Source organism: Geotrypetes seraphini, chromosome 3 (genome assembly GCF_902459505.1).
Source record: "Geotrypetes seraphini chromosome 3, aGeoSer1.1, whole genome shotgun sequence".
NCBI lineage: Eukaryota > Metazoa > Chordata > Amphibia > Gymnophiona > Dermophiidae > Geotrypetes > Geotrypetes seraphini.
The window spans coordinates 347,229,723-347,244,532 of record NC_047086.1 but is presented as its reverse complement, the minus strand read 5'-3'; the positions used below and the strand labels follow the sequence as shown (position 1 = coordinate 347,244,532).

The 14,810-nt window shown below is 46.8% G+C and overlaps 1 protein-coding gene across 13 annotated transcripts in view; it reads right to left on the bottom strand.

Moving 5' to 3' along the window:
* RCOR3 (REST corepressor 3) overlaps positions 1–14,810 on the bottom strand; it is a 220,086-nt gene that overhangs the window by 191,903 nt on the left and 13,373 nt on the right. For 8 of the 13 annotated variants that reach the window (XM_033938113.1, XM_033938112.1, XM_033938102.1 and 5 more), the window contains exons 3-4: positions 13,338–13,415; positions 9,468–9,527 (exon numbers count right to left, since the gene is read on the bottom strand). In XM_033938113.1, coding sequence (XP_033794004.1) covers positions 9,468–9,527; positions 13,338–13,415 — 138 coding nt within the window. The remainder of the gene's footprint in view (positions 1–9,467; positions 9,528–13,337; positions 13,416–14,810) is intronic. The other 5 variants (XM_033938104.1, XM_033938105.1, XM_033938110.1 and 2 more) reach the window with 1 other exon arrangement.

Below are 14,810 nucleotides of genomic sequence, written 5' to 3'. Positions count from 1 at the left end.
GACATTAATAAGTCCTTTCATGAATCTGGACACCAGAGGATGAGCAGTTAGAAGTTTACCATCAACTGGGCTGTGAAAAGCATTGATAGCACTGAGATGAACTTGAATCAAAGTGGTCTTGAGGCCTGAATGGGATAAATGTAGAAGATAATCCAATACTGGGGTGTATACGAGTATAGCATAACGATGAAGAGAACACCAAGTGGCAAACCGTGTGCAACAGACTATTTCCTTGATGCTTCTAAAATAAGTCTGACAGGATGAGAAAGATGCTCCCCAGCCCAAGAGGTACCAAGCTGTCAGGTGTAATGACTGAAGATTGGGATGCAGGAGAGATCCGTGATAGAGAATGACACGGTGGCGGTTTACCCGTGGCCACCGCGTTTAGCCGCGGGTAACCCGCCAAAATGGGGAACGAAAACTAGCAGTCGCTGCGGGGACGGGGACAAGGCCATTCACCGCCCCGTGGAGCGGTGAATAGTCTTGTCCCCGCAGTGAGGCATGAAGGATCGCGCGGTCCCCGCAGCCCACACCCGCCTGCCCAATCGATCCTAGTGATTAGCCAGCTCTCTCCCTTCTCCTCACCTTAGTTTGTAGGTTTTCTTTTTCGGCGACCCGCACGTTATCAAAGAGCCGCGCACCCGCTACTGCTCAGTTTCGATCTTCTGCTCTGACGCAACCGGAAACAGGAAGTTGCAGCAGAGCAGAAGATTGAACACTGAGCCGCCACGCGTGTGCGGCTCTTTGGGAAAGCGTGCAGGTCACCGAAAAAGAAAGGCTGCAAACTAAGGTGAGGAGAAGGGAGAGAGCTGGCTAATCACTAGGATCGATTAGGCAGGCGGGTGGGGGCTGCGGGGACCGTGCGATCGCCCGTGTTCCCGGCTGGAAGGAGGGAGTGAAAGGGAAAAGGATTCTGGGCCAAGGGGATGAAGACGGAAAGAAAAACCCACAGCAGGAAAGAAAGGAAAGGACAGGCAGGTGAGCCAGATGCTAGAAGCAGGGGGGGGAAGAAAGAGGGAAAAAAGCTAGATGGGGTTGAAAAGAAGAGACACACTGGTATGGAAGAGGAAGATAGGGGAAATCTGGACACAGGAAGGTAACAGAAAGAGGGGAAATTATGTGCATGGGGCATAGGGACAGAGACATAAAGGGGACATGGCATGGGGATGGTATATGGACACAGGGGGGGGGGGCAATGGCAGATACATAGGGGAGATATTAGAAATGGGGAAAATAGGAGCACAGAAGCGAGATGGTTTGTGGGAATGGGACAGGGACCGAGCTCGCAGGCTTCTGTGGCTTGCACAAATTACATTGTAACGTGCCATGAAAATAAGAGGGAGGAAGGTAGATAGATAGGCCACGCGAGAGGAGCTGAAGGGTGGTAGAAAGGAACAGATGGTAAAGGAGGGAGGGAAGGGTGGTGGTGGAAAGGAATAGGACAGACATTGAAGGAGGGTGGAGAGGAACAGACCTTGAAGGGAAATGTGGAAGACAGAATGGGAAGAAGACATATGCCAGACTATGGGGGAGCGGAGGGAAGAAGATGGGTGCTAGACAAATTGTGTGTGGGGGGGGGGGTGAAGGGAGAAGCATAGTAACAGCAAATGGAAGACGCAGAGAGAAGACACACAGTGGATGGAAGGAATTGAGTGAGAAGATGTGGAAAGCACCAGACAACAAAGGTAGAAAAAAAATTCTATTTATTTATTTATTTTTTGCTTTAGGATAAAGTAGTATATTAGTTGTGTTGATAAAAATTTATAAACAAAGCCCTGCCAGCTGAACATCTCTTTCTCTAGTTCAGCAGCAGGAACTTTGATTTATAAGAAAGGAATAAGCTAAATATTACAGTACTAAGGCTTATATGGATGCAGCGGGGACGGTGACGGGGCGGTGAATGGGATGGCAGTGACGGGGCGGTGAAAGGGATGGCGGTGACGGGGCGGTGAAGGGAATGGCGGTGACGGGGCGGTGCAGAGGATGGTGGGCCGGGGACGGGGCAGTGACGGGGACAGATTTTTTCCCCGTGTCATTCTCTAATCCGTGACTCTGCACGAGAAGAGATGGAGAAACTGGTAGAGGGATTGGTTCCTTGATACCGAGTTGAAGTAGAAGGGAGAACTAGGGTTGTCTAGGCCACCAAGGAGCTATAAGAATCATGGTGGCCGATTCTTATTCGAGCTTGACAAGTGTCTTGAGGATGAGAGGGATTGGAGGAAATGCATAAAGAAACATCTGGTTTCAGACGTTGGTGAGAGTACTGCCTGGAGCAAAACTGGGGCAGCTTGTGATTGCGGGGGGGAGGGGGGAGAGGGACACAAACAGGTCTGAGGAGTCCCCCCAGAGAGAGAATATGTTATTCAGAACTGCAGAGTTGAGCATCCACTCGTGTGGATGAAAAAACCTGCTGAATCTGTCTGCAAGAGAATTCTGTTCCCCTTGAATGTATACTGCTTTCAAAAATATATTGTGAGCAATCGTCCATGTCCAAATCTTCTGAGCCTCTTGACAAAGGAGGAGAGAACCATGCCTCCTTACATGTTTATGTATTACATTGCAACCTGATTATCCGTGTGAATTAGGAGGACGTGATTGGTCACAATGCTCTGGGACATTCCCTGCGTCATGGAAGCATGCAATAATCACTCCTGTGCTTAAATCCTTAAAGTCTGACCCAGCCGAGGTTATTAATTACAGGCCAATTTCTAACTTAACCTTTCTTTCTAAAATCTTAGAGGAAGTAGTTGCTGCACAATTGTCTGAATATCTTGATCAAACGCATGCCCTCCATCCATGCCAGACAGGCTTCCGTCGATATCATTCCACTTTTCTTTTTAAAACCGAAGTGTGAAAGACTCCCCATGCTACCGCCGTCTGTCTACTGCTCCAACCTCCTGACCCGGCCGCCAGGAATAGGGTTGCACGCTGAACGCTGAATCAAACAACCGGAGGAGCCGCGCGTGCTGGGACTGCAAGGCACGCATCCCGACTCTAAAAGTAAAACCTCACCGCCGCCGGGTTGCCTTGAGTTCCGGGACTCTGAGACGCACACAGGGAACAGGAATGGCCCATAAGGCTTGAGCTCCTAAGGAACCAGCATTTACTTTGAAAAAAAAAAACCCGCTTGATCTGTGGTCAGCCATAGGAGAAGGGAACCGGCGTTTGCTTTGAAAAATACCGCCTGATCTGTGACCAGCCAGAGGAAAGGAAGATTTGGAGGAGCGGCCCACAATGCGATGGCTCATCTGCTCGTGGTTTGAATGGATCCAACTCTGGAAAGCTCTCCATCTCTAGAAAAGGGGGAACACGGAGAACTCTCCAACTCTAAAGGGAGGGAAACCTGCAGAAAACTCTCCAACTCTGGACTCTCCAAAAACTCCTCAACTCTAGTAAAACTCTCCAACTAAAAAAACTCTCCAGTTCTTAAAAAAAAATTAAAAAAAATCTTCCACTCTCCATTGGATACATTTTTCCCTACCTTGATACACCATTCTTCTCTACCTACTGCCGGTGAGTCTGAGGAACCCTCAGGCGTGGAAGAGCACTCCGCCACTCACCGACGCTACGACCCGCTGAGCCAGTTGGATGGCTCAGCGGAACAATTTGAATCTCTGCCTACCTTTCTCCGGTAGAAGTCGGGAGGACTTCATCGGACATGGGAGCACACTCTGCCTCCACCCGACGCTACAACCCGCTGAACCAGCTGAAAGGCCCAGTGGGACAGTTTGATATTCCACCTGCCTTTCTCCAGTAGCAGTCAATAGGACTACATCAGGCGTGGGAGCACACTCCGCCCCCCTGGCGCTACAACCCGCTGAGCCAGTTGAAAGGCCCAGCCGGACAGTTTGATCTTCTACCTGCCTTTTCCAGTAGCAATCAGGAGGACTTCATCGCCATAGGAGCATATTCCGCCCCTCCCCGACGCTACACCCCACAGAGCCAGTTGGAAGGCTCAATGGGACAATTTGAACGTCTACCTGCCTTTCTCCGTTAACAATCGAGAAGACTTCATCGGGTGTGGGAGCACACTCCGTCCCCTCCCCGACGCTACAACACACTGAGCCAGTTGGAAGGCTCAGCAGGACAATTTGAACTTCTACCTGCCTTTCTCCGGTAACAGCCGGGAGAACTTCATCGGACATGGGAGCACACTCTGCCTCCACCCGACGCTACAACCCGCTGAACCAGCTGAAAGGCCCAGTGGGACAGTTTGATATTCCACCTGCCTTTCTCCAGTAGCAGTCAATAGGACTACATCAGGCGTGGGAGCACACTCCGCCCCCCTGGCGCTACAACCCGCTGAGCCAGTTGAAAGGCCCAGCCGGACAGTTTGATCTTCTACCTGCCTTTTCCGATAGCAATCAGGAGGACTTCATCGCCGTGGGAGCATATTCCGCCCCTCCCCGACGCTACACCCCACAGAGCCAGTTGGAAGGCTCAGCAGGACAATTTGAACTTCAACCTGCCTTTCTCCGGTAACAATCGAGAAGACTTCATCGGGTGTGGGAGCACACTCCGTCCCCTCCCCGACGCTACAACACACTGAGCCAGTTGGAAGGCTCAGCAGGACAATTTGAACTTCTACCTGCCTTTCTCCGGTAACAGCCGGGAGAACTTCATCGGGCATGGGAGCACACTAAGCCCCTCCAACCCAAACCACTTAAAAGACACAACCCACCAAACCACTAAAAAGACATGACCATAACGGCACCCAGCCATTCGACACACATCAAAAACGCATTAACGAGCGCCATTTAGCGAAGCGACCGAGAAGAGACCGGACTACCAACTTACAACCTACAACTTGGTTTCATACAATCACACTACCAGACATGTTAACTCTACCACAAAAACACATACAAGCTCAGTGTTCTCCCCAGAAATATTTTCCAGCTGGGTGGCATGAAAAAGTAGCCAGGTGGGGCGGAATGGGGAAATTTGGTGGTGGGGAAAATTAAGGGCTCCTTTTACTAAGCTGCAATAGCGTTTTTAGCGCGTGCAGAATTGCCGCGCTACACGGCTAGAACTAACACCAGCTCAATGCTGGGGTTAGCGTCTAGCATGTGCGGCAATTCTGCGTGAGCTAAGCGCGTGGTAAAACTGCTATCACAGCTTAGTAAAAGGAGCCCTAAATGTGTACTATTTGTATTAGTTAATTATTATTAGTTATTTTCCAATGCTCAATATGACTGCCTTTCTTAAGGTTTGACACTTGTTCATTAATTTTTTATTAAATTTAAGAAGTATCCAATTCTAGAAGTGAATAATTAGATATTTGCCCTCTTTCAAATGGTATAGAGCAGCGTCTCTCAAACTTTTTTTTAACTCTGGCACACTAAATAGAGCAAATGTTTTTTGTGGCACACTAAATGCAGCAAATGTTTTTCATGGCTGGAAAAAATTTCTGGGGAGAACACTGTTGCCGTTAGTTTTCAAGGTCCAATCGCGTCAAAGAATGATGCTTATCTGGGCAGTTGTATAATAAAAAGAATGGATAAGATAACATGAGAAGTGAAATTGTCATGAATCAGAGGGATACATACCATGTAGGTCCTAAAAGCAGGCTTGTGGATTAGATATAAACTATGAAGGCAGTGGTGTACCTAGCATACGAGACACCCAAGGCCCATCATTTTTTGACACCCCCCCCCATCTGTATGAAAAACATGATTTTTAGTAACAATCCACACATCACACAAGAGTGCACCTAGGAAAAGGCAGCATCTTACATACTGCAGTGAGCAGTACATCAATACACCCATTGTAAAACTAAACAAGCCAGACTAGTACAGATCAATCCTACACAGTCAATCCTAACTGAAAACCATGTCTTTCGAACACACAGAACACACCTTCACCTAGTATGGAATATGTAATCACAAACTAACCCCTCTCCCTTTTACAAACTGTAATGTGGTTTTTAGTCATGGTGGTAACAGACTCTCATAGAATTCTGAGCAATTACCACCATGGCCGGTGCTAAAAAACTCTCTACAGTTTTGTAAAAGGGGGATAAAATAGAAAAATGTAGACAAAGGTTAAATTGAACCACCAAGAAGCTGGACTCTGCATACAATGCAACACCACAGAAACAGCAATGCATCTCCCCTAAAGCAAAAAAAATAATAAATAAATAGAATTTTTTTCTACATTGTCTTCTCTGGTTTCTGCTTTCCTCATAGTCTTGTCACTCTCTTCCTTTCATCTCTACCCTCTCTCTGCCCCTTCTATAAGGCATCTTCTCTCCTTGTATTCCCCTTCCATCTCTCCTTTCACCCCTATTATTCTGGCATCCATCTTCTTCCCTTCCCTCCTCCAATGGTCTAGCATCTCTCTCCTCTTCTTCCCTTCCCTCTCCCACACCCCCATGGTCTGGCATTTCACTCTCTCCTCTCCCTTCCCCCCACTTCCATCAGCATCTGGCCCTTTCTTTCCCTCCAACCCAATTCCATCCAGTATCTTTCCCCCTTATGTCTTTCTCTCCTTTCCCTGCACACCAATTCCATCAGCATCTGCCCCCTTTCTCTCCCTCCACCACCCTTCCATACCACCCTGACCCCCTTTTTCTCCCTTCATCACCCTTCTATGCTCCTCTCTCCCTCCAAACCAGCAAGGTCCCATGATGACTGCTTCTGTTGCCTCTGCCTCTGGAAGATGTAAGTGACGTTGGAGTGGGTGGGACAGCAGACACAGGGAGTTGCAGCAAGGTTCCGCAATAACTGCAGCTGCTGGTCAACCCCTTCCGACATCACTTACATCTTCCGGAGGCAGAGGCGGCAAATGCAGTCATCGCGGGACCTTCCTGCACTTCAGTGCGGCTGCCGACTCTGCTTCGGAATAAGTACGGCAGCAGCGCTGAGGTGGAGATGCCATTTAGAGCAGCTCGGAAGGTTCTGGATCCAGCTGGCTGTGTATCCCCCTAGGGCAGGCACCCGGGGCAGTCTGCCACTGTATGAGGGGACAAAAAATAATAAAAAGAATGGATAATTTGATCGATTTAGACATGTCATACAATTATAACCACAAAAATATGTCATAAAATGTAATTCTAAACTCAAAAGACTCCAAACGAAAAGCAGAGTATAGAAAGGAAAACAGAAAAGACCAAACCCATAGTTTTAAGATCCAAATGCTAAAATCGGACATGTCCATTATGAAGAGACGTGTGGATCACCGCTAAATATAACAAGTGAGTCTTTAAAATATGAGTCGGTAACGGATAGCTAGAACTGGTGAACGGAAGTGACAAATACTGGAGCCCAAACCTGAGCATCGTGATGGAACTTGAATGGAAATATGGATACCTATTTATACTTTTGAGTAAAATTGCGATGCGAACGTGTCATAGAAAAGAATAAATAATGTGTAAACTAAAAACCAAGAACAACATATTGTGACACCGAACTCAGAATTAATGAAATAACAACATGCTAAAAGAACTTAACTCCCCCACCCACCCCCAAACTAGGGTATATACATACTTAAAATGATGGCTGGTTACAAACAGTATGCCTAGACTATATAGACCTAAACAGGGCAAAAGTAAACGTATGGGAAATGAACAGCTGATAATACAGAGTGTATCGTGAAAACATAAGCCGATAGTAGCTCAAAGACAAGCCGACCGGGTAGATGAAAAGTGAAACCTGGGAAAGATCTAAATTATTGTTCAAATGAGCTTCTATTAAAACCAAAGAATAAAACCACAGCAAAAGGGAGAGTAAAATGGACTTACCGAAAAGGTCTCTGCACTGATGAGATACTCGTACGCAGAATAAATGTGAACACACGACAGTGGGGCTATGATATTTGATCCGTTGAAAGAGGCGCCAAAAAAGTGTCGGCAGTGGATTGAATGCACACTGATAGGGGAGGGGCATCGGGCTGTTAAAAAAGGCTGCTTTAATAAATTATCATTCCTATTCCTAGGTTTTTTCAAAGAGGTCAAAGCAGATGACTCTATGCACTGTCACCTCAGTAACAACCATTCAAAAATAGACAAATACCCCCCTCTCTTTTTACTAAACCATGATAGCAGTTTTTAGCGCAGGGAGCTGTGCTGAATGCCCAGTGCTGCTCTCGATGCTCATAGGCTCCCTGCGCTAAAAACCTCTTATTGAGGTTTAGTAAAAAGGGACCATAGTGTAAAAAGACAGCAGATATAAATTCAGACACATTTTGATCACTAAATTTAAAATAAAATCATTTTTCCTACCTTGTTGTCTGGTGATTTCATGAGTCTCTGGTTGCACTTTCTTCTTCCGACTGTGCATCCAATCTTTCTTTCCTTCTTTCAGCCTGTATGCTTCCTCTCCTCCAGACCTCATTTCCCCCCAACTTTTTCTTCCTCTCTCCATGCCCTTTCTTTCTCTCTATCTTTATGCCCCCTTTCTTTTTTTCTGTTTCTCTTCTTTCCTTCTGTCTCCCTGCCTGCCCTCTTTCTTTCTTTCTCCCTGCCCTCCACCAAGCCACTGCCACTGGAGAACAGGCCCCAAAGCCGCCGCCGCCGCCACCCCAAGCTCTCCCTGCTTCAGGCTGACCAGCATTCCTCTCCCCAACATCAATTCTGCCGTCGGAGAGGAAGTTCCGGCCCAGCCAGGTAGCGATTGGCTGGCCAGAACTTCCTCTCCAACAGCATAATTGATGTCGGGGAGAGGAAGGCTGATTGGCCCAAGATCGCGATCGACCTATTGAGAGAAATGCTACTGGGTCCTGCCTTCGCGGAAACAGAAAGTAGGCAGTACCCGGCAGCAAGAACAACAAATTGTAAGCTTCACTGACCTGTCTCCCGCCTTAGCCCGTAGCGAACGCATGCTTCGGGGCTCTAAGGTGTGCGTGCCTGCTTCCCTTCTCTTCCCCCTCCCCCCGGACATAACTTCCGGTTTCGGAGGGAAGAGAAGGGAAGCCGACATGCACACGTTAGAGCCCTGGAGCATAAGTTTGCTACGGGCTAAGGTGTGAAATCTCCAAGCCGTTTTTTTTTTTTTAATGTTGAGCAGCAGCAGAATTTAGCCGGGTGGTCATCTAAATTACCTGGGCAGACCGCCTGGCTAAAAGGCCCTAGGGAGAACACTGCAAGCTATCTTACTGATTGCCCTAATCCTAGCCAACCAAAAGATAAAAGCAAACAACATCTTCCCAATACCAACTATATCAAACACCAATGGAATTCTCCACCCATCCAGATGAATCACAACAGACAGATGCACATACTACCAGACCTATACCTACCACCCCAACACATAAACAACAAGAAGTAGACCGTCTAACCCCTACAAGACCAAAATGCACCCTCAAAGATCGTTCATCTACCCGAAAACAACCCACAATGATCCAACAAACTACACCAATCTCACATGTGCTTACCTTAACATAAGAGCCTTAGTCCCAAAAACAGATCACTTAAAAAACTGGATAAAAAGAGAAAAACTAGACTGCCTCTTTCTCACTGAAACCTGGCTTACCTCTGAAATAGATCCCAGAACAACAGAAGTTTGCCCTAAAGGATACAAAATGATAGTGATCTGCAGAGAAAACAAAAGAGGAAAAGGAATCACCATCATAGCCAAACACACCATAGACCTAAAAATACAAGACAAAATTACTACCCCATACATGGACTTACTAGTCTTTCAACTCTCAGGCACCTCACTCAAGGCAGCCTAAACTGCATGCTTTGCTACATAATACCGGGAAACTGGAACACAGCAAAACCAAAATTTGAAGACTTTATCTACCAAAACTCATTAACAACTTAATCCTAGGAGACCTAAACCTCCACCTCAAAAACCAATCCTCCAAACAAGTAGAAACCCTATCTTACCTTGAGGCCTTAACTTACAAGATATTAGACCCCTAAACAACTCATGAAAAAGGCCACCGATTCGACATTGCTGCCTACATGACCCAGCAACCCACACAACCAGAAAGTCACATATCAAATGGAACCTAGTATCGCTCCCTCTGGTCAGATCACTATATGTACTCCTTCAACATCAACTGGACCAACAACAAAAACAAACCAAAAACACGAAAAATAACTTACATCTCACATAAGCACATCGACCCCACCAACTTCTGGACGAAAACAGACGCCATAATCCAAGACTATAACCCCCAAAACTTCATCTCACAATGGAGCCAACTGAGCGCAGCAACCCTTGATGAGCTAGCTCCTGAACAAACCAAAACCAAAATACATAGAAAATCTGACAACTGGTTCGACAATGAACTACTTCTACTAAAAAGACAATGCAGACAACTAGAAAGAAAATGGAGGAAAAACAGTCAAGACTCCACACAAGCAACATGGAGAAAACTGAACCGAGAATACAAAAACAAAACAAAAAAAAACCCCAACCCAAAAGAAAAACGAAAAACATACTACACAAAGCAAATAGGAGAAGAAACTTAAACAAAGCCCTCCATCCCTCCGACGTCAGCGCCGACGTCGGGAAGACTTCCGTTCGGCTCTGTGCTGCAGGCAGGGCAGGTAAGGAGAAGGAGAGTAGCCTTGCGGCTCGAGTGGCTACCAAGGGAGGGGGGCGGTCCGCCCCGGGTGCAGCACAGCCGGCCAGGTCCCTTACTTTTGTGGCCCTTCCCCGACCAACCGACAACAGCCCCGGTCCGACAAACCTCCCTGCCCTTAACCGCGAATCTAAATTACCTTCTTACAGCAGCTGTAAGGCTATCCGGGGCTGTTGTCGGTCGGTCGGGGACACGCCACAAAAGTAAGGGGACCTGGCCGGCTGTGTTGCACCCAGGACAGGAGAGAAGGAGGGGGGAGAAGGACGCTGAAAGCACTGGGGAAGACAAAGGGGTGGAGAAGGACGCTGAAAGGCCATGAGGAAGACGGGGGGAGGGGGGGGAAGGACACTGAAAGCACATGTGGAAGACAGAGGGGGGAGAAGGACGCTGAAAAGAAATGGGGAAGAGAGAGTGGGGAGAAGACGCTGGCAGGGAAGAAGACAAAAATGCCAGACTATGGGGGGAGTGGAGGGAAGAAGATGGGTGCCAGACCAATTTGGAAGGGGGGAGAAAGGGAGAGACACAGTAACAGAGCAAATGGAAGACGCAGAAGGAAGAGAGACAGTGGATGGAAGGAATTGAATGAGAACATGAGGAAAGCAGAAACCAGGCAACAAAGGTAGGAAAAGAATTATATTTCTTTTTTTTTTTTTTGCTTCAGGATAAAGTAGTATATTAGTTGTGTTGATAAAAATTTATAAAAACATTAGAGGCTCTGGTAGAAACCCGTTTACAAAGTATGTATTCTTCCCAATTAATATTTCCAAATTAATAAAGTCTTTTTGCTTATTTGTAAATGGATTTCTACCAGAGCCTTTAATTCAGTAGCATAATTAAATGAAATAACTATTTCTGAAGTTTATAAGGATGGGAGGGGACAGAGGGGATTCCTCGCGGGGACAGAGGGGATTCCTCACGGGGACGGGTGGGATTTCTGTCCCCGCGCAACTCTCTAGTCGGGACTCATGCTATAGCCTATACTTTGATAATTATATATACACCAAGAACAAAACCTGGCAATATCTATACATTTCTTCTGCTGGTTTTTCAGGGGTCAGCTTAGGCAAATATTTTCTTCATTCTTCATATATCAGAGGGAAATAACATTCTAGGGTTAGGATTCTTGTTAAAAAGCGACGGTCTGCAATGCAGCCGTTTTGATACCAAATCTAAAAATCAGAGACATTCTTTAAAAAATTGTGCATGCAAATGAAGTCGGCGGATAGCAGCAAAGATTCGCTAAATTTGCAGGTGATAGCGATGGGCACATGCGCAGAAAAAAATGCTGTCAACAATGTAAAAACAAAAACAAAACAGCGGGAAAGACGCCTACACTCTCCTACTGCCCTAAAATCCCAGTCGCAACTTCCCCCCCACAGCAGCAGGAGAGATGCCCACTCTCTCCAACTGCACTAAAAATCACGACACGACCACCCTGCTGTGACACGACCACCCCACCTGCAGCAGGAGAGATACCCACTCTCTCCTGTTGCACTAAAAATCCCGACGTGACCAACCTGCCATGACCCGACTGCCTCCCTCACAGCAGGAGAGATGCCCACTCTCTCCCGCTTTCAATTGACCCCCCTCCCCCTTACCTCAACAAAGATAAGCCGGAGGAACCTGGACACCCTCTTCCTAGATGCTGCATCGTCCAAAATGGGCATTCCCCTTCCCAGTGCATCTTGTGATGCAATGGGAAGGGGTCTGAGGCTTTGATTAGCCCAAGTTGTTTAAGCACCCTCCCATGGGAGGGGCTTTATACAACCTGGGCCAATCAGAGCCTCAGGCCCCTCCCCAGATGCACCAGGAAGGGTCCTAATGCTCTGATTGGCCTGGACACCCTATAGGCGGGGCCTTAAGCGTCCAGCCCAATCAGAGCCTTAGGACCCTTCCTGATGCATCTGGGGAGGGGCCCAAGGCTTTGACTGGCCCAAGTTTTTTTAAGGCCCCTCCCATGGTCAGAGCCTCAGGCCTCTCCCTGTTGCATCCCAAGGCGGGGATTTTAGTGCAGCAGCAGAAAGTGGGCATCTCTCCTGCTGCAAGGGCTAGTCATGGCAGGGATTTTACTGCAGCAGGAGAGAGTGGGCATCTCTCCTGTTGCGGGGGAGGGGGTTGCTGCCGCTGCAGGGAAGGGGTGTTGTAATGCAGCAGAGAGAATGGGTATCTCTCCCGCTGCATCACAACACAGGGCTTTCTAGCAGTCTCTGACACTGGCCGGCACCCCTGGACCAGTCGTTTTTTTTGTCGCCAAAAGCTGACATCGCTTTTTAAAAATGGCTCAGCATTTTTTAAGAATCCACCGGAGGGCTCATTTCAATGTTAAAGAGCCCATTTGCATGTCAGTGTCAGACTCTGCTAGAAACCTTGCTAAAGATGGAGATAATCCCTTTTGATAATATACCGCTAAACTGCATACAGTCTAAACCGCCTAAAAACAGTTTAACAACGGCGTTAAACTTTTGAGAATCTTGCCCTAGTTACAGAAGGTGGAAAAAAAAACAAACCAATCACCATCTACATAGTAGATGGGTTCTACAGCAATAAATACCACAGTACAATAAACACTAACTGGAAGGTCCAGAAGGCTGTTCCTGACAGGCAGTTCATTAATATATTTGGTTGATTTGGCTTGTAGACAGTCCAACCCTTCAAAGCATTTTTCAGTACTCTGTCTTATAGTAGGGCAAAACCTAAGATGATATTGAAGAGATGGGAATGAAGAATGCAGGACATGCTTTTAACAGACATTGGCATTTCCAGAATTCACAGCATACAGGTTTTCAGAAGGAGGGAGTCAAACTTACATTTGGTATCAGGTATAGTGTGGTATGGGGACCATACCAACATCCCTCCATTGTCTTTATCAGTATACTTTGTGGCCCCTTAAAAAAAGAAAACAAAATGTGTTTATACTTAGAAGTGATAGAAAAAGCTTTAAACAAGGGTTTAAGTACTCTTAATTAGGATATACATTTCCTGGTATTATGTAAAAAAACCAAAACAAAACCCTAGAAAAACTTTGATTTTGCTATTGTAACTTCTGTATGATGGAGCCATCTGCTTGCAAAGAGGCTGTAAACCCAATTGCAGCACCCTGTAGCAGTGGTAGAACACAAACATTTCTGAAAAGGAAGATAATTGGATGTCATATGTCCCAAAGGTACTCACAGAAGCTACATTCTTAGCAAGTGTTTGGGAAAACTGGAAAAGATGGGGCATAGAGAATGACATGGGGACAAATTTTTCCCTGTCCTCGCAGGAACTCAGTTTCCCTGTTCTGTTCCTGTGAGTTTTGTTGCTGTCCTTGTCCCATTCCTATAACCTCTGCTTTAACCTCACAAGCCTCGAACACTTATGATTTTAAAGTGTTTGAGGCTTGTGCAGATGAGGACAGAGCTTGCAGGAATGGGAAGGGAAAATGAGTTCCCACGTGGATGGGGAAAAATTTGTCCCCGTGTCACTCTCTAGTGGGGAGCTAATTTCAACAGATTGTGATCTAAAAATTCTTCATCCCACTGAAATTTTTAATCAACCATCTGGACAAGATAAACACTCAGAGAATGGCAAAGCAACAAATTTCCCCCGTCTCCAAGAGTTCTTTTCCAGTCCCTGCACCATTCCTGCAAGCTCTGTCTTCATCTGCACAAGCCTCAAACACTTTAAAATCGTTGAGTGTTCGAGGCTTGTGTGTGGTTAAGGCAGAGCTTACAGCAGGGAAGCCAATCACAAAAGGAGCCAAAATCTGAAAAAAAGGCTAAGTTGCGGGCCGTTTTATTAAGATACTTAGGAGTCTTTTTATTAAGGTACGCTAACCGATTTAGCGTGCGCTAAATGCGCACCTTAATAAAAGGACCCCTTAATCGCCTCTGCCGAGTCAGACCATAGGTCCATCGTGCCCAGCAGTCTGCTCCAGTGGTGGCCCTCCAGGTCAATGACCTGTAAGTGACCTGTAGTTTGATCAATCCTTATTTTGTCTCTAATTAAACCACCTGGGCATGGCCATTAATGGCAGAATTCTCCAATTTTACTAGCCTGTGGTGTGGTGGTCTGTTTCGATGCTTTTAAGCTCGGCCTATGGTGGACCTGTGCAGTGCGGTGTACCGGAGTGCCTCTTGATTTCTGCCACTTTTCTCCTGCTGCTATCTTTGATCATCTTCGTGGGATCACGCACCTGTCTGCTGGGGCCTGGTTGATGTGCCACGGCACACTGGCGACGTCGGGGGATCACTGCTAGATAGGGCACAACAGAGCAAGGCCAAAACCATTCCAGCAGCAGC